The sequence below is a fragment of the Pteropus alecto genome, unplaced genomic scaffold, assembly GCF_000325575.1.
Source record: "Pteropus alecto unplaced genomic scaffold, ASM32557v1 scaffold50, whole genome shotgun sequence".
In the NCBI taxonomy this organism is placed as follows: Eukaryota; Metazoa; Chordata; class Mammalia; order Chiroptera; family Pteropodidae; genus Pteropus; species Pteropus alecto.
In genome coordinates this window covers 15,086,678-15,106,983 of record NW_006431918.1, presented here as the reverse complement: position 1 = coordinate 15,106,983, position 20,306 = coordinate 15,086,678, and the positions used below count along the sequence as shown (strand labels likewise).

Genomic DNA, 20,306 nt, shown 5'->3' with positions numbered 1-20,306 from the left:
AGAAAGAAAGAAAGAAAGAAAGAAAGAAAGAAAGAAAGAAAGAAAGAAAGAAAGAAAGAAAGAAAGAAAGAAAGAAGGAAAGAAGGAAGGAAGGAAAGAAGGAAAGAAGGAAAGAAAGAAAGAAAGAAAAGAAAAATTATAGTCACTAAGGGGAAAAAAGAAGAGATGGAGATCACAGCTTGTTTTAGGGTCATTGGTTTTCTTTGATTTCACGTTAATTGCATAGTTTAGCATTTTAGCATTTTTGTGCAGGGGTTACCCAAGCAGCCATTGTTGTTTGGTGATTGGTTGATCAGTTGTTTCAGGATTTTTTGTTCTGTCTTTAGAATAAGGGACCATCTCAGGACTGCTTATTTTCTGCTTTTTTATTCTTTCACTTTCAAAACTTTACCTTTCCTTCCTCCTCTTCATCTATATAAATCTTACTCATATAATTCAAGATCCAGGATCCTCCCTTTCTGAAGAATCTTTATATCATCTATAGGGAACACCTTGAATAAATAAGCCCTATTTCGAGGTATTAATTATATTCCCATCTGAAAGTTTACTGTAATCCCTGCTGAGCTTATAAATTATAAAATTCTGAATCTAGTACCCTACTTCCCAACATTTATTATATTAATGTCTTGTACCACATTTGTATTATATTTCATTTGTTCATGGATTATTCAAAGAGAGGCACTGCATTTCCAGAATTGACCTAAACATGTTATGTTTTAGTTTTATTAATTCATATTTAATAGATTTTAATTTGTATTTGTTTAGTCTCATCTTAATGAAATAAACAGAAAGGGTAGTCTCAGATTTAAAAACAGAGATTTGGTCTGACACAAATTTTGAAAGACAGAATTTATAGGCTAAATGATCTTTATAAAGTCATGGGGGGAAACAAATCTCTCCTGGGAGTGAAGCCTCAGTAAAACACTAGCAAGGCAGGGCTTGTCTGTCCACAGAGAATAGAAAAAAATCAACGTCATGTCTAGCTCCATTTGGAGCACACTGACTGATCATGGCCCCATCCGTAGATGAACTTCATCAAGTGTGAAAATAAACCTGGGACCATGAGAGACACATCATTAGCAGGGAAAATATATATATTTGCTGAAGCTCTAAGGAGATGCAGCCCATTTAAATGAAGATAAAGCGGGCCAAACAAAAGAATTACAGTGGAAAATATGTGGCTGGACTAGCAGTAGAAGAGACATAATGCTGCCCTTTATCATTACTTGTCACACCAGTGACAGACTATAAAATGCCTCCTGTTCCACAATTCTGTTCTCATCACTTTCTGAGCCAACTTTTGCTTTGGCAGATGTTTGGCATGTTTTAAACATATGATTTATTGCCTCATTTAATCAAGACTGTGCAGGAAATAGTGATTTTTTAAAATAAATAACAAATGAGACACCTTTCATTTATTCTTTGTGATAGAACTGATATATATACATTTGCATCTATGTGTGTGTATGTGCATATGTATGTGTGTGTATACACACACACACACACACACACACACACACACACATATATATATTCTCCAAAAAACACTATTTCTTGGTTAGATATTTAAACAATTTCTATGCCTTATGCCTGCCCAGGAAGGAGAAATTTACATAATACTATATAAATACAGTCATCCTATATCAGTATTTTTTCAGTTTTTACTGTCATAGAAAAAACCAGCCAGAGCAGATTCCAGTGCTAATAAATGACCCTGCTGTGGAGGTTATTGGCAATTTAAAAGCCATATCACTTCATTTTGCTTCCCATTTTGCAAATATATTTTACATTTCCTTTGGAATTTCTTCTAAAATTTGGGAGAGCTCCGACTTGACAGTGAAGGGGAACCATGTACCCAGCAAGTAAGCTAAATTTCCTGGAAATAAAAATACCCACTTTAAAATGACTCCTTGGCACATTGATTAAGTTGAAATGAAGTGCATGTTACAAATGCTAGGTTATTGTCTTACCTAGGGAGAAAAAATGCTTTCTAGAGTTCAGTGGTAAATAGGCAATTCATTTTGACATAACGAGGAAAAGTGATGTTAACAGCCAGAGGTCACAGGAAGCAGAAATGGAAAAGACCTATTAGATCATTTTCTCCATTCCCTGGAGAAGAGAGCCAAATTATATTTCATAGTGCTCAGTCCAGTTTAGCTTTCAATTACTCAAGCAAGGGGCTTTCACCACTTTAGACATCTTCCAGGACCTATATCTTTCTTCATGACCCCCACCTTCCCAAATATATTGGCAAAATATGAATCTTAGTCACAATTCACCCTGCAAGTGACCAGAAAAGTACTTTGTGCTCACAATTAGACCTGTCTGCCTCTGAACTCATTTTCTCTTCTCTGTCAGTGAACTTCAAAATCATCTCCTCGGTAATAACTCCCTTCATACATAACTCCCTTTCCTACTTTAGTTCCACATTCAGTTTTCCCATCACATCCCTTTACTCTGAGTCTAAACGAGTTATGTCTGGGCAGAGGAATCGCTCTGAAACAATATTTCTACCTATTTCCAAAGGCAAATGATTGTGGTATCTAGCTCATGCTATTCGTACAGATCCCTAGGACCAGCCTGAAGGAATCAATGAGAGGCATGGATTCCAGAGAGAATGGAAGGAGAAGAAGTGGAAACTGCCAGTCAAACAGCTCCTTCAAAATACTGCTGAAAAATGGAGCAGATGAGTGGGGCAGAAGCTGGAGGAGGGTGTGGGTCAAAGAAGGTTTGCTTTTTAAGAAAAGGGATATTGTATATAATAGTCTTGCTTGAAGATGGAAGGACTCAGTAGAAAGCCGAAAATGAGGATACAGGAAAGAGATGGGACGCCGTAGGAGCCATGTTCTTGAGCAGATGAGAAAAGAGGGGATGAGGTGCACAAATGAGCAGGTGGCCTTATGTAGGTGCACAGATAGTTCATTCTATTATCAGGAGAGAAGGGAGAGCATACGAGGAGAGGAGCCAAGAGTTAGGCAGTTTGGTGGTGTGAGTGGTGGTCTCGGTTCTCTTATAATAAAGAAGAGAATGGATTTTATGGCCATTAAAGTCTCCTCGGCCACTCAGAATTCTTCGACTTCCATAGCAAACGAAGACAGGTTCTCGGTCTCTTCTAATTAGATAATTTATACAGCCTTTTCAGGTTCACACCCTATGTTTCAGGTTCACACCCTATGAGGCACTGGTTTCAGATCTTGGACTCTCTCCTAAGGAAAGTTATAGATTTGGAAAACACTTATTCACCAAATATTCATTATATATTATTTATAATAGTAATAACTATAATCATGTAAACAATTGAAATCAACCGTAAGGAAAAAAGGAACATTTCTAATTTTCTATATTAAATTCCCTTTCAAAACTTAAAAGATTCTTGGAAAATACAATTGAGTTCAAGCTTTTTTTCCTCCTGACATAAAATCCCTGACATCTATTGAGTACTTACAATATTCCGGGTACTCTCATATTGTATCATCCTAAGGAAATTTTTTAACCTTTCCGACCCTCCTTTTCCTCATTTGTAAAAAGGGCATCATTTTTCTCATCTGTTAAATGACCTAATAAATTGATATATGATTATATCTTAGAATAAGTATTATAAGCATTCAATAAATATAGACGATCATTAGTATTATGTTTATATATTACTTCATCATATTTTGCTGCTTATTCTATTGGTTTTTTCACTCAAAAAACATGAGACATTTTCAGTTCTCATAATATTTTCTTTTTCGATATTAAACCAAGACAGTATCTTACATGGTCCCTTTCCTTTTCACTTTTTAATAGCATTGTCAAGAAATGGAGCAATTCCTTAAGAGAACATACCTCTAGCAGGTCAAGTTTCCTCAACAAAAGCAGACAGCCCATTTCTAGCATGCCTCCTCCAATATTACAGCACAAGAATATTATTAGGAACTGGGAGTTTCCGTGGCCTTGGGAACAGGACCAAATCTCAGATATTTAATTTAGTTCTAGTCTCATCTAAATTGAAATTTTGACACAGCATTTTTCTCACACTAACTGTTTAGAGGAATTCTTTCCCATTTGTCTTTATTTATGGTGAAGTCAAGTCAAACCCCAAAGGTCTTTATGGCTGTTTTGGCAGTTATCGGTGACATTATTCAATCACTCACACACACACTAATTTAGAATTACGGTCTCTATAACTGTACCCACATAACATTTCTGCCCAGTGATTCCAGTTGATGCTTTTGAGGAAACAAGAAAAACAAAATGGCTTTTAGCATATATGCATGATTTACGCTAAGATTTTTTTCAACTGGAAAGAAATGCAGAACTGAAAGTACTTTCAAAAGGGCAGAGATGTTATTGCTCCCATTTGATATCTGAGCTTGTATATGGCATTTCAGCATTCATTTGTATTTGGTTTTGGTCTTTGTTCTACCTGAGTATTATGCTTTTTCTCATGCTAAAGATCAATTTCACCCCTTCTCGGGCATCCCAGCTTTGTTTGTTTTTTCTTTTTCATTTCAAGTTTTTTTTAATTGCTTAAATGAATTTATGAATTCTTTACATTCAGAGGTGCATTCTGTGTAGCTTGCTGATTTGATACATGCAGTGTTTGGTTCACTGGGAGGCTGTGACTTCACCTTGTTAATATCCTTGCTGGTGTGACTCAGATTACTTTCTAATTGTTTAGGCCCCGAGTTTTCATTTATCATCTTGATTTTGTCTTAGGAAAACAAGTTACAGAAAATTATTAACAATTTTTATAGGAAAAATTTACTCAGTCCCAATTTTTAGAGCTGATCATTAAGAGTCAAACCAGCTCACAATGCGCTACTTATCCAAGCTATGAATGTGCATACAGGGACAAATAAATAGACAATTAATAGTAGCATTAATGTTGGAATACAAAAGCAATCGGTTTAAAAATCATATAACCTAGCGTTCAGCAAAATAACACTAAGACATTGTTGCAGTAGCTGGAGAATTGTGAAATTTATGAATGGGATTTTTACCCTTAGGGACTTCAGAGGCTAAAAACATTAATATACTGGTTCTTTTTATGTCTTTTTTCCTTTATTAAACTTATTTTTTAAAATAGTTGCCTCTCATATCTCAGGACAAATTATCTTATACAGTGTTCATTTTTGATAACCTTAGAAATTAAGAGAAGAACCATTGAAAGGTCAGAAATGAGTTTTCTTGGAAGAGCGAGAGAGGATGAGATATATTGGTTAATATGGGGGATTATTTAACTAAACTAATTAATTACAAAGTGCCATTTAGCTCCCTGATATAACTGATAATGAAGAAAGAAGGCTAAGAGAGGGCAGAGGCCTGCTGGTCACCAGCCTGCAGGCCACACACTTAAGGTGAAAGGAGATGAGGCTTGTAGAGAAGAATTAACTCAGATGCTGGTAAGTCTATAATCACAAGACGTATTTAGACTGGAAGCTAGGATGTTTTCATATAATGTGTTCTTGATTAATTTTTACATAGTTCTTAAGAAAATACTGTGGAGAAGAAAAATAGAATTCAAGTATTTATGTTATAACTAAATGTACATTAATTATGTTATAACTAAATATATTTATAACTAAATATAACTAAATACTGCCTCAACATTGAAATAAATAATGAATGTACAAATCAAATTTGTCATTAACTGAAACAAAAGCTGCATCATAGATATGCTACTTTTGTATAGGCATTTGCATATGTATACATTTGTAAGGCAATTTTTAAGCTATTACCAAAATGCCAAAATATTTTGTGTGAAGTCATCTGTTATTTGACCTCTTGCAAATCCAGTCTAAGATTATATACACTATAAATATAAAGGATAACAAATATTTTATCTGTGGATCTCTCTTTCTCTCCCTCCTACATATTGTTTTTTCTAGAAAAGTTTAATCCTTTTAGGTATGGTGGCACCTATATATTTTTTTCACTTTAGGGCCTTTATAAGATATCATACAAATAAACCTTGATATAAGAGCATTTCACAAAGAGACTTTAAACCCACTTACAGTATTAAACATGGAGAAGGAAATATTCCCTGAGTGATGCTAAGCACTAGATCTATGGCATTTTGTTTATTTTGTGTTATTCTGAATATATTACACATTCAAAACTACTCTGAAAATATATATAATTCAGTTGTCTTTTAAGCAAAAGATGAAACAAAAAGAGAATGAGAGAGGACCCTGTGGGGGCAAAAAATATATAACTTTCCTTCTCCCCTTCTAAGTTCTTCTGGCTGGAATAATAATCAAATTGAAATGAGACAGATTAACAAGAGAGAATAACTAAATATATTATGTATGTACATACGAGGGCTCCCTAAGAATATGAGACCTGAGGACAAATTGGGCAGATAAAGTTTATATGCCATCTTGAGCTAAGGTGAGAGATGCAAGGGTCTGGGACTTCTAAGGGAAATTCATAGGCAGATGAGGAGAAGGAAACATTTGGTAAACAAAGCTTGCTGAGTCACCCACAAACAATGGGACCCAGAGTGGAATCTAAAAACAAATGCTGCTGGGTTTCTCCCTGTCATGCTGGGTTCACATTATGATACTTAGGTGATAGCTTCCTTTTGTTAAGCAGATTTTCCTATCTGAATTTTATTAGGCAGATAAGAAGGGGAGTCAAAGGCTCTTTCTCAGGCTTTCATTTCTTAAAAATAACCAACTTAAAATAATCAATATCTCAAAAAGTATATTTGGAGTGACAAACTCTGCTCCCACTCAACTCCAAGGAATCTATATAGTGTCCAGGTTTATTTTATTTGCCAAGAGAAAATTATATAAATATAATTTATATATGTAATTATTATTTATAGGAAACTAGAATAAGAATTTTATATTTTCTCAGTCAGATAAATTTACTGTAACTTACTGTAATTCAAAATTTTTTTCTTTATTATAATTTCTTCTGATAGAAGATGTATCATTCTCTATTTTCTATGTAGAAATATGGGATCCTAAGAGCTGATCATAGAAAATTATCAGAATTCTCCAGGTCAACATAGCTCACTGTGTCTGTCTACAAAATAATTGTGTGCTGACAGAGATATTTTCAGATACTAAAAGGATTTAACTGGAGGAGAAAATGGTAAGAGGCGAGTAATGAATTGGCTTATTGAGCCAGAGCTAGGCTGTGTTAGGGGTAAGAACTGAATAGTCTGTCATCTATAATTACTAGCATCTACTCCCCCTAAATTTTTCCCCATGACCTGGTCAGAAAAACTACAAAATTGCCGTGGGGGAATTAGGAATCCTTCATCAGTGACTTTTCCCCTCTTCTCTGTAAAGATGTGTGAAAAATCTGAAATTTTACTCTACTCGGAAGTTAACAAGTTTGTCTGCCACTGTCTAATGGATGCAGGCAGAAGACATGAGATCTGAGTCTGAGACAATGACCTTTAGGACTCACAGCACAGCAAGCAGGATGAGGATCAGAATGCCTGTGTTAGTTGCCCCCTGGCACCCAAGTCTCAATGCAAGTGCCCAGATGGATGCCTGCACAAGCAAGATGTTGTGCTCTATGGAAGGAATCTCAAACTTACAGAACTCAAATCTTTTGTAGTGGGCAGCAAGCACTCAGAAGGAGATGGTATCTCTACCTTCCAAGGATATAAATAAACCTCCCTTTTGTTCCTTCAAGAGACATGATCTTTGTCTTCCACATCTGTTTGCTGTATAAACATCCTTGAAAAGATCATCTGGAACAAATGACAGTCATTCACAAAACATGAAGAAATGCCAAAGACCCATGAAGAATGGCTTCTAATTCTTTTCTCCCATGATTGTATGGAGTCAAGGAGTCTCGTGGGGAATAGAAATATAATTGGTAAAAAGTAGCAGTCACTAAGTTTAGCAAAGAGAGGGGAATATTTAGTATACTGCGATTTTTCACAGTGAACTTGTTTTGTCTTGCTTTATCATGGTCTCAGAGTGACCTTGTTGTGTGTTGATCTGTGAGGTTGTTACACCCAACAGAACAAGACAGCCTCTCCATGAGTGTCAGACCAGTTCCCAGACATCAAGGACTCCTTTTTTTCTTTTCTCAACTATATCTTTGAATTAGGATCCATATTAGGTCTTCTCATTGTTACTGGTTGATATATTTAAGTGTCTTTTAATCTTTAAGATTCTGTTTTCCTTTCTTTTCTTTTTCCTATTTGTTAAAGGAATCAAGCCATTTGTCTAGAAGAAGTGACTATTTGGATTTTGCTGATTATCTTCTTGATATGCTACTTAACATATTCTTCAATCTTTAATTTCTATAAATGGGAAGTTAGATCTAAAGGCGTGATCAGATTCAGATTCAATGCTTTTGGCCAGTATACTTTATTGGCAGTAATGTATTCTTTCAACAAGAGGCACATACTGGGTGATGCTTCCTCCTTCTGTGATATTAGAAGCCCGTTGACGGCTCTATCTGTTCATTGCAAAAGGATGACATTCTATCTTTTTTATATATATTAACTGGAATGCATTTTGTCTATTTACTTAAGTTATTTATTCAAGCTATTTCCCAAATGACTTTAGACGCCTGCATATTAAAAGAATAAAATATAGGACATTCAGAAATAGAAGCAAATGAATATCGTTTCAGAAATTCTATTGCTTTCTTGGTTGACATTTTTCGTGCTCTAGAGATAATGTGAAATGTCTATATTTGAATGTTGTCAAAGGAGACAGACTTAACGTGGTCAACCAGGATATGAAACAGTTTTCCGTAGTTCAACTAGAGATAAAATCTGTGTATTTCTCCTGTGTAAAGAATATAAAAAAGTCTCTACAGGCCCTACTGTGTAGACAATTATTCTTAACATTACCACTTTGGGTTAAAATATACATTTGACATATGCCAAGTAGATCAAGAAATGGAAGAATATCTTATAGTCTCTAATTATGGGGTACTTCTTGTCACTGTTATAAAATCTCAATTTATCCAAAATACTTTGATATGTACTTAATAATATATTCTTCTTGGCTAAGGAATAACCAGAAAAGTTTAAGATATGTATGTTTCTGTGTATTTGTAATCCATTACATTTCAGAATTCATAATTAGGCATCACCTATAATAACTAACACTATTCTAAGCCCATGTTCTACTATATTCTGCCAACACCAAAGCATAAACATCAAAGAAATTTCATCTCCACAGGTATGTACTTAAATATAGAAATCCCCATCACCAGGTCAATAGTGTCTCCAGGCCTCTCCTGCTCTCTCCTTCAGATGTAAATTAGGGAATTCCAAGGAGATGGAAGGAACTGGGTGACAAGTTGCTGGGCCTAAATCCCAGCTGCTGAGCTGGGGCAGCTGCTTGTCTAGCGTTTGGTGGGTTTACTGGGACACCCTGGCCATGCCCTACAATAGTAATGGTCACTAGATTATCTGTACCCTTAGGGATGATTCATCAAAGGTAAACTAGAAAGAGGTCTAACCTCTGTTACTATATTTTTCTGACATAATAGGCATAACTTATTGAACAGACTTAAATCTTTGATGAACTTACAGTGCTTCAAAATTATTATCTTGACATCAGTGACAGTCTTATAGACAGTGAACTGCAGGAGATTAGACAGATGATGTTTTCACCAAAGAAAATACCCTGGAGTTGGCTTTTTGGCTAAACTGATGAGACGAGACATGTTAGCTTTATTTTGACTTGACTTATGCTTTCAGAAATGAGACACAGCCCAAAGAAATACCAAAATACCAAAACATTAGGATGCTTTTTAGGAAAAACTTAGTAGTTAATAGAACTAGATCTACTCTATAAATAAAACTTTATTAGGGAAGTCGTAGAATTGTGGAACTAGAAGGAATATTTAAGATCAACCAGTTACATTCTCTTCGCCTTATAGCTGAGGAAAATGAGGTTGAATGGTGGGAAGTGACCCAAAAGCACGCAGCCAGTCAGCAACAGGTCTGGAACCTGTGTCCTTGACTCTTGACTGTGCAAATCATTACAGGGGATTTTTTTAGTGTTTAGTTGCTACCCTAAACACTAAATATACTAATGAATGACATATTCTCCATATAATTAGAAAAAGAGGAAAATATATTCAGAAAACTACTAAATTTAGTATTCACAGTAACAAGACACCAAAATATTGCCTAAGCACGACTTCTTTTTTCCTTATTGCCTTACAGTGCTACAATAAAGCCTAGCAAAAACTGGCATATTTGAAGTCATGCTCATTTGTCCAGGTTATCAGAATACCACTCAGTGAATTTTAACAGTGATACGTCTACCAGTATCTGCAACCATCAAGCCGAAAATGTTAATGGTTCTACCAATGTCTCATAGTCACTAAATCTGTTTTATAAAAAATACCACAAATTCATGTTATTTTTTTTTTAGTTAATTGAGTTCAGAAGGAATCTTCAAAACTGCTGGGCTTGAATTAAAATAATATAAAATAATGCTTTAAATTGTTTTAATAATATTTTAGAAATGAATTTAAAAATTATTCAGACGAAAGACATGCAAAATGTTTTTCATAAAAGCCGTCTGTACCATCCCCATTAACTCCTTTGTATGAGAGTCTAATTTGCTAATTAGACTGATGATACCTGTCTTCACTGTGAGTTATAGATAATTACATGTTACAGCTGAGCTACTAAGAGAGAATGGACTGCTCAAAGGAGCAGTCGGCTAGGTCAGTATTCTGAGGCAAAGCAACCTAATTATTATTACCAAAAAATTCAAACTGGAATTGATCTGAACATTTAGTGGACTTTGTTTACGGTCAAACCCCTTGTCCTTAGTGAATTCATACCAGGCAATCCTATTAGTACATTAAAATGGGCTTTGATAAAGAAAATTACACAGAATCGGAAAATATGTATAGAGGGAAAAGAACACGTGGAGATAGTCTCCACTGAGTTCCAGACTTTCCTACAAACTAAAAAGTGTGGAAGTCTAATCCAAAGTTGGGACAACCCTTCGCAGGTGACCAAGAACACTTCGATTCTGGATTTAGAACACTTGGGGAGTGACTATCACATGGAGCAACTTTCTCTTATGCAGCTACAGAGAATTACTCCTCCCCTCTCCTGAGAGAGATCTTGTTAGTCCTTCGGGGTCAGGGAGGAAGAAGCAATGTGCCCAGACTGACGAGGTGGTGTTCATAGTGGTGTCTTTGAAAAAAGAACAATAAAGGTGAAAGAAGGAAGGAAAGAAAGAAGGGAGGGAGGGGTAGGGGGGGTAGGAAGGGAGGGAGCACCATGAATGAACAGCCTCAGCGTCTTTCACAAAGAAGAGCCCTAGGCTGTAGGGCTCAAAGCTTCATATGTCTAGATGTAATTTTTGTTAAAGAGAGAGGGAGAGGGAGAGGGAGAGAGAGAGAGAAAGAAAGAGAAAGAAAGAAAGAAAGAAAGAAAGAAAGAAAGAAAGAAAGAAAGAAAGAAAGAAAGAAAGAAGAAAGAAAGAAAGAGAAAAAGAAAGACAGACTGACTATATTACTGAGTTTACCAAATATTCATGATCTATTTTCAGTCCCCAATAACTGTCACAACACTGTTTTCATGAGGCAATACTTCCTGTGGCCCGAACAATAATTTACAAATAAACTTATAGAATGACACTCATTTGTACATTGGTGACACAGAAGGATTTCAGTGCCTGAATAAATTACAGTAATAAGATTATAAAGGTTTCTTAAAACGTTTATTATTGCAGGAAGTCCTGACAGAACACGGGCCTTTGCAGACTGGCACAGAAAGAGCCCTGGTACTGATCACTTATCACTTAGTCATTGCCTTTGACTAAGCGAGTGGATGGCCAGTCTCTGCTTTATTTCCTTAACAAGATAGTAAAGCTGCAGTTATAGTCACAGATGGCACTGTGTTGTGTAGCCCTTTGGAATCTTTCTTTGCAGCTTGCACAGAGGAAAGCAGGAGAGATGTGAGCAAACGGGACTGGGCGGGAAGTAAGCTGTATGCACAGCACGCCTGTTACAAAGCAGAGAGAGACAAGGCGGAGCCAACCTGTTAGTTGAGATACTGTAATATGGCTATATAAAGTCCTATATGTTTGTTTATTGCTGGTCAAAATCTTTTTTCTTTAAATTTGTAATAAATAGAATATGATAATTGTCAAAATCTCACCAAGAAATAGAAAATTCATTATTTTTCATTTTTCAGGCAAAGCATTCAAAGTTATTTCTTATACTAGAAATGCTGTCTTTCATCATAAAATGAGTGACTTACTGAGGTCTCCAATTATTGACTTAATAAATGTTTCTTGAATGAGCACTGTTAAGTCTGTAACCAAAGCTTGACCCTCCATCACACTCTAAGAGGGAAAATTCTATATTTCATAGGTGAGGAAATTCAGGCTTAGAGAGTTTCCATGACCTACTCATGTATTTCACTGTCGCAGACCTGCCACTCAAGTTCGTTATGACTCCACATCCTATTATCTTTGCGTTCTATAGGCTCATCTCCCTATCTCTGTTCATTACAGGAAGAACAAAATAGAGGGGAACATATTTTGAGCTAAACACTCTTATCCTTTTACAGTGAAAATGAGAAAGCTAAATATATATTTTTTTACTTGATCCATTTGTAAAATATAGTTAAAGGGCAGTCAAGGAAAAAAATGAAATCGAGATTTTTTTCCAACACCACACTAATAAGAAGAAGCAATAAGAACAAAAATGAACCCTTATATACCGAGAAACTCCAAATGTAGAGTAATTCTAACATCTATTAAATTGGATAGTCGGGAAGAGATCATAGATCCTTATAGGAATCCCTGTTGCTACGGATCATAGGAGGAGACAATAATAATATTGTCTTTGATTGCAGATATGCAGAGAAAGTTTGAAAGTAAAAACTACAGAACATACAGCACTAAGATTCCATTTCAGTGACTATGAGACTATACTTGTTAGAAACTCCAGTGAAGCCCTCCTAATGTCTTATATATGAGAGAGTGAAAGCAGATATCAATTATATGAACACATACCCCGCAGAAAGCCACCAAATGCACTGATTTGGCACAAAAAGAACTGAAAGATTGATGCATTTTATCACAGCCAGTAAGAAATGTTTTATTCTATAAATAAGTTATCTGATTTGATTTTGTTCCCAGTGTTTGTTTTTAATTAGGCAAAGACAAACTTCCAAATTTTTGTTTTCAAATCTTAAACAGCTAAGTTCAAAATGACTTTGTAGTATCTAATCTGCCTTCCCCTTTCTAATTTTAACAGCGAGTCAACAATGTTTCACTTTAAATCATAAGCCAGATGCTGAGCTTGCTTACGGTTTGCTATTACCTTGTGAAGGGGTAGAAAGCTGTTCAGTTCTTGTTAATTTGAAAGATATGTTTCTGTCTTGTGGTTTTACATGCATTATTTTCAACACAGAGAATACTAGACAAAGACTTGCTGGAAAGAACCATCTCATTGAGAAGAGCCCATATGCTGGAATGTTCATCTGACTTTACACTGCAAGAAATGGGGGCCAATGCCCTTCTTGGCACGTGCTGGCCAGGATTAAGTATGGTGGCAGCTGGCCAACAGTAACTGTTTGGGGAGAGCTCTGGAGTGTCATTGTCTTGTACAGTTTTCAAACAAAGGGCAGTATGTGCAGTTTAAGAAGCATTTTGGAAAGTGTAAAGTAGAAAACCTTCTAGGAATAAAATCTTAGTATCACCCCTCGAGCTGAAGCGAGGAGAAAAATGGATACAAGCTCAGGTTCATCATTCACAAACCCTCTATGCACAAACACCCATGAGTGATTCCACTGCAGCTAATGTATTGTGTTCTTTCTGTACATTCTCTACTTCCTTTCTAGAACACTTGAAGGATAAGTTAGAAGAATATATGGCCCGATTTTCCAAAGTAAGGATTGTTCGCACCAAGAAAAGGGAAGGACTCATCCGGACCCGACTCCTGGGGGCATCTATGGCGAGGGGAGAAGTCCTGACTTTCCTCGACTCTCACTGCGAGGTCAACGTGAATTGGCTGCCCCCACTCCTTAGTGAGTACACAGTACATGGCTTCCCAGTGGCCTGCTGGGGGGATTGCCTTCTTTTGGAGGAAGTGTGTGGTTTGCTTCTATTTAGTTTATAATCTGTAAAAGCTAGAGACTCCTTCAAGAGTTTTTGTAGGAAGAGCCTCAATTCTACCTTAACCACTGCTGAGGATAAATAGGTAACTAGAAAACTGTATTAAAATTGACATTTTAGATAATACCAACTGTAATTTAACTTAAGGTTTGAAAAGGTTTCATTTATCTTAGATGCTCTCCTACTACAGTTGTATTCACTGAGTAAATGCTAAAAGAAAAAAAGTATTCCAAAATATTACATGTAACTACAGTAAGATTAAAATGTACACACACACACACACACACACACACACACACAGTTTAACAATTTTTATAGCATTATTAAGAAATGAAGAAAGAAAATTATTCGGCTCCAGAGTGCAGTTGAATTGTAAGTGCCCTGACATTTCCTAGGATTTATAATGCCAGTTCTTTCCATAGCCAGCACCAAAATATATAATTCCCCATCTTTAAGTGGAACCCCCTCAAATACTCGGAGCCATTATCCAGATAATACGTCTTAAATGCTCTCAATATGATTAAGAAGAAGAACAAAGGCTCTGTCACATTGTACTTGAACTATTAGAAACAGGAAAAAAAATGGAAGTCATTCAAGGTAGAGAACAAATGTATGGCTCAGTTTGAGCTTAACTATTTTTTATTTCCCAATGAAGTCCGATGTAAAATCCAGTAGTGGATAAGAAACAAATCGTAAGCCTGAAGAAAGAATGTTTCTAAAAATTCCTGGTGGGCACATATTGTACTCCTTCCTATTTTTCCAGGTTTTACTAATTCGACTTTTTCTGTAAATATAGCCTTGGCCTTGGAGTTAAAGCTAGTAACAACTGCTTTCACAGTAGCTGCTTCGGAAAGAATGATTTGCTGTTGGCTACTGTGCGGGATTTCAGCTAGAACAAGTGAAGAGCTGTTAGTAAAAGACGGGGAGGAGAGGATGGCGAATCAATTGAAACTGTAAAGGGTTAAGAACAGAAAACAAGCAGCAACGCATGCCTGTCGCATAACCTGATCCTCACACTCCTACACAGACAACTGCCCAGCCATTCTAATCAACGGGAATGTTTCGGCGCTTCTACAGCCAAAGACTCCTCTGAGCTTTTAATTAAAAGTACCTTGTCCAAGGACATAGCAATTTAGAGTTTCATCAGCAACAGTGAGATTCCCTCAAACTGAATTTGACCTATATGGTGTTGAATACTCAAGAAAGTCAACAAAAGGCCCAATTTATTTATGAGCCAAAGCAATTCCTAAATGCCAATTATCAAGCCTCTGATTGTTCCTATGACTCTAACAAGAAAGGAAAAAAGATGGGAAAAGAAAAGCGAAAAATGAGAAACCCACTTTTTCTCATTAAAGTATTTCATTTCCTGTAGGCCTGATGGATAAGAAATGATTCAAGCTCAGGATCACTATCTTTTTTTATTTTCCTCTATCAGTGTCTTGACACATCATCCAAAATGAAAAAAACAGGTGGAGTCACACAGATTCTTGGTTCATTTTTCACCTTGGGATTATACCTGAATTTCAATTTCCCATTAAGAGTCTGTTTGTTTGATCCCTGGAAATTGAAATGTAGGCATAAGCCTTAGATGAAAAATTAGTCATGCTGCTTTCACTCTAAGCTAGTACAGCTGGATGAGGGCTGAAAGGAAATTTGAAAGGAAAGTTGACAGTTAATTTATCAGACTCATTCTCTTTGGGTCTCCTTGGGACTCCTCGTTGGTCAAGAAACTTGTAAATCAACTTGATTCTGTATTTGATTGAAGAAAGTCACTGAAACCTACTAAAATACATGCCAGGGTGATTGAAAAAATATTTTTGACACAGCAGTGATAATCTCCTCTCTCAAAGACATCTATGGGGAAAAACCATTTAGATAAAGATTAAACCCATTATGAAGCATGCCCAGGTGAAAATGGATACTCATAGGGCTCTTAGTGGAGATTAATTTGAAATAGTGCTGGGCAGGGAGGGAAGGTGAGACTCTCTGTCTACTAATTAGCTAAAATAAGATTAAGGTGACCCCCCAGGCTCTGTGAGGCCTTCTGGGGCCATAGTATCTAAAACTGCAACCCTTTCTGCATGCCAGCATCCCACATTCCCCTTCTCCTGCTTTATTTTCTTTCTATCACATTTATCACCTTTTACCATACATACAATTTAGTTATTTTTTATGTATACTGATTGTCTTTGTTTCATTTCTGAAGACAGGGGTTTTTGTGGTTGTGATTCACTATGGTGACAGGCACATAGTTTCTACTCAATAAATGAATTTGAATGAATAAATGAATGAATGAATAGATGAAAAGGCATGTAGATCTGGAGGGGAGATCTGCCATAGGATTCAGTGGTTTCCACACCCTGCCTCATCAGTGTCATCAAAATAATTATATTGAAATAACCAACCTCATTATTTCTAAACAATATGGGGTTTTTAAAAGATATTTAAATGTGTTTTGTTCCACAGGCCACATCAGGTCTTCCAGATAGCCAGAAAGCAGGTCATACTTAAAAGTTCTGCTTGTCAGACAGCATTCGTTTGTTATAATAAAACATGATTAAATGCACCTTCTTGGGAAGAAAATCCTTCCCATGTAGCTATTCTAGGTGAGCAAAGCATGCAAATGCCAGTTCCCTGCATGGGCTATTAAAAATCACCCAGCAATAATATCTACATGGAAAAGGATGGAGCTAGAACTGAAAAAGATATCACCTTTCTGCTGCATGAGAAGCACCATGGCAAACAGGAAAGGTCGCAGATTTTAGGGTTGCACCATTAAGCAGAAGTTGCATCCCGATTCTTGCTCTCCAAAGTTGAGGGTGCTTGGACAAGTTTTTTAACTTTTCTGAGCATAGTTTCCTTGTACATAAATTGGGAATGTTAATAATAGCCACCTTACAGAATTGCTAGGAGGATCAGAAATAGCATGAGTTCAAATCACTTAATAGTTGCTCAAGAATTTAATAGTAGCAAGAATAATAGAAGTAACATCAGGCCATCTAATGTAGTTTTAGATATGATGAGAGAAGATAAAAATGTACAGCTTTGATAAACAGAGTCTATATCAAAGAACAGTAGCGAAATAGGACTTGGCAAAATCTCCGATGAGCCTGAGAGCAAAGAATACTGTATGTGATCTGTCAGCATTTAGAATGCAACAGCCATTATGGCCATTATAAGATTAGATGCTAAAAAGGCCATGAAGTTAAAATATTTACATTTTGGAACCTCTAGAAAGCAGGCCAATATTTTCTCGGCAGGCTCTTTCAAGCTGTATGCTTGAAGGAACACAAGTACTGTTTATACTCCATGCATGTCGGATGCACTATACAATGACAGATTGGGGACAGGTCAGAGCAAATTGTGACAGAAGTAGAGCTGAATGGACTTCTGCAAGTCTCTCTGGGACATAACTTTCTTATAGGAAAATACAAGAAACTAATTGTACCTAATCACTGTCCCATCACGTTAAGTCCAGCATTCAGAGATTCCACAAAGTGCTCTAACGACAACAGGGAACCAGGCTGCAAGCACTATGCATTAGGAGGGATCTGTAGGCTTCTCTTTGCTGAAAAATGATCGATGACCTTGGCAGGCGTGTCATTTCCTATTTTGTGCTTTCATTTTTCAGACCAAATTGCACTAAACCACAAAACCATCGTGTGCCCCATGATCGATGTCATTGACCACAATCACTTTGGGTATGAGGCGCAAGCCGGGGATGCCATGCGAGGCGCTTTCGACTGGGAAATGTACTACAAAAGAATCCCCATCCCTCCAGAGCTCCAGAGGGCAGATCCCAGCGACCCTTTTGAGTGAGTAGCAGCCGAGCGAGGGGCCAAGGGAGAGAGGGCAGGTGACTCATTCCAGGGCGTCAACTTGGGACCCGTGAGAAAAATTTATCTCTAACAAAATGGCATAAAACAGAGGGCAACAATGCAAAAGACATTGGAGAAAGGTCAGACCTAGAAGCTGTGGAAAAATTACAAGCTGCGCTAAATACATGGATCGCCCCTTTTCAAAGTTTACTAAGCATGAGAATAAGTGTGCAGATCTGAAATCAGGAAAATGCAGGGCTAACGAAAAATGCCTGGAGAAGGAATGCATATTCTTTCTTTAGATGCTCTCTTAGATATTTTCTTCTTATTTTCAGTTTTTTCTATTCTTTTTACTTTTTCCTAAAGGATGATTTAAATTTGTTATTTACTTTTCTTTTATTGGGAAATGCTATAAAATATGACCCAGAATCTAAGCCTCTGTTCTATACCCTGTTGGGAATTGCCTCCTCATGAGGAAAGACAGTGCTCCTGAGTAGCTGTTCCCATAACTTGAACTTGGGGAACTCAATTCAAATGATACGTCCAAAGTAAATAATCTTCGAAAACGCTGCCACTAATTAAAGTTCTATATAAATTAGAATTTACAGTAATCTATTGATTTCTACAGAGCCAAATGATTTTTCTCTCAGTATGGACATGAGAATTGTTCATGTCAAGAGAAAGAAAAAAGAAAAAAACCCCACAAAATATAGCTTAGTTTGACAAACTATTAGGACCATTAATGGTGAAAGATGAACTTTTTCCAAAAGTTAACCCAGAGATTACCCAAAGCATTTTTTCGTCTGTTCTTTATACTGCACCCTTTTTGATCTCATTAAAATCTTTATAATTTTAAAACTGTTACATATTTTTCTTAGTATAGGAAAAATGTCAGTGATCAAGCCTTTGCAACAGTGTCTCTAAGTGTCTGTTTAAAATACATTAAAATCAATACTGTATTTTCATTAATAATACAGGCTGTAAAAGTTTGCAGTAGGAAACCTGCCAGGTACAAAGCTACTTTGCTACACTGAAACCACTTCTGTGACGCTAACAAACATCAGGAAAATGTTTCCTCCAAGTCTAGTGTCTAGAGAGAGAAACTCTTGGGAAAGCAAAGGGAGTTTCAGAAGACATTAGACTCATAAAAAGGGAGAGACATCATTTTTTTGTTTACTTTGTAATATAAGTACATTCATTAAGTATTCAGAATTTCTGAAGGTTAGGCCTCTTCGGGCTCTCAAATTGCTGGAGAGTTTTTGAGAAGAAATAAGGAAGGCCCTATGTTACTCTTCCAAGATTTTTGGCCAACAGTTCAAGGATGTTCAAAACCACTAGAAAAGTTCTTTAGTGATCTAAGTGGAGGAGTTTCTTGTAAACATTGCAAGTGTGTCCAGCTGAGAGATACTCTTCAGACTTCCTGGCAAAGGGGCTTATGGGAGACGTAAAGCCAGATTGGGGGTCGGGGGATACAAAAGGTCGCTAAACACAATCGAATGGGTATTAGATGGCAGCTGACAGTGGACTAGCCACAGTCCAGTTGTTACTTTACAAGGCTGCCATGTTTTAAGGGCTAGAATTCATCCACGATGACTCTTCAAATATTGTAATAGTGACTGGCTAATAATGTCCCTCTAAGTAGGCTTTGCTTCCGCCACAATAGCAGAATGAGGCTCCTTCTTTCTGCAGAAATGGATTCAAAACACTGCCAAGGGAATCTCAAATGGTGAAAATTATGAAAGTATTCTTATTCTCTGCACTAAAAGTTGAAATTTTTGTCAGGCAGAACCCGGCTGTGACTATCATAATATCAGGCAACTTGTTTAACCCCAGAGGTGGCAGAGTTGGTACCTCTCAGAATTAAATTACCTCTTGTTTCTGTCACCTACTGACGTGGCTGCTGTCCTATCTAAAACTACATCCTACTGCCTTTCTGCTTTGAGTCCCTTTGATTCCTATGAATATGGACACTTTAGCCTTTTATATTAAATGTAGCTTCCAGGAGGTGTCCACTTTGATCTTAGAAACTGCATTTGCCTTCCTGATAATAAAAGAATGGTTACCCAAACAGCTATGAGCAGCGTATCAGCAATTCCGTTATCAGAAGTCACCTGAATGTGCTCACACACAGACATGCTTCAGGCTAAAGCTCGCTTCTCTGGATGTAAAGCTTTGAGATACACAGAAAGAATGCAATTTGTATAGCTCTCTCATAGTATTTAACGTTTCAGGTGGCTTCTTCAAGGGGTGTGTGGTCTCCTGTGGGAGAAGGGGGAGGAGGCTGAAAAGATAAGAACAGAACTAAAGAGTAACATACACATGTATTGGAAACCCTGGGACTTCTCATACAATATATATGTGAACATTACCTTTCTACAGCAACTTGATCAAATGTCCTAAGTGACGAGACCTGAATTCT

The 20,306-nt window shown here is 36.7% G+C and overlaps 1 protein-coding gene across 1 annotated transcript in view; it reads left to right on the top strand.

The window, feature by feature from the left end:
• GALNTL6 (polypeptide N-acetylgalactosaminyltransferase like 6) overlaps positions 1–20,306 on the top strand; it is an 888,106-nt gene that overhangs the window by 720,477 nt on the left and 147,323 nt on the right. The window contains exons 6-7 of the mRNA XM_006906317.2: positions 13,796–13,981; positions 17,701–17,884. Of these exons, the coding sequence (XP_006906379.1) occupies positions 13,796–13,981; positions 17,701–17,884 (370 nt within the window). The remainder of the gene's footprint in view (positions 1–13,795; positions 13,982–17,700; positions 17,885–20,306) is intronic.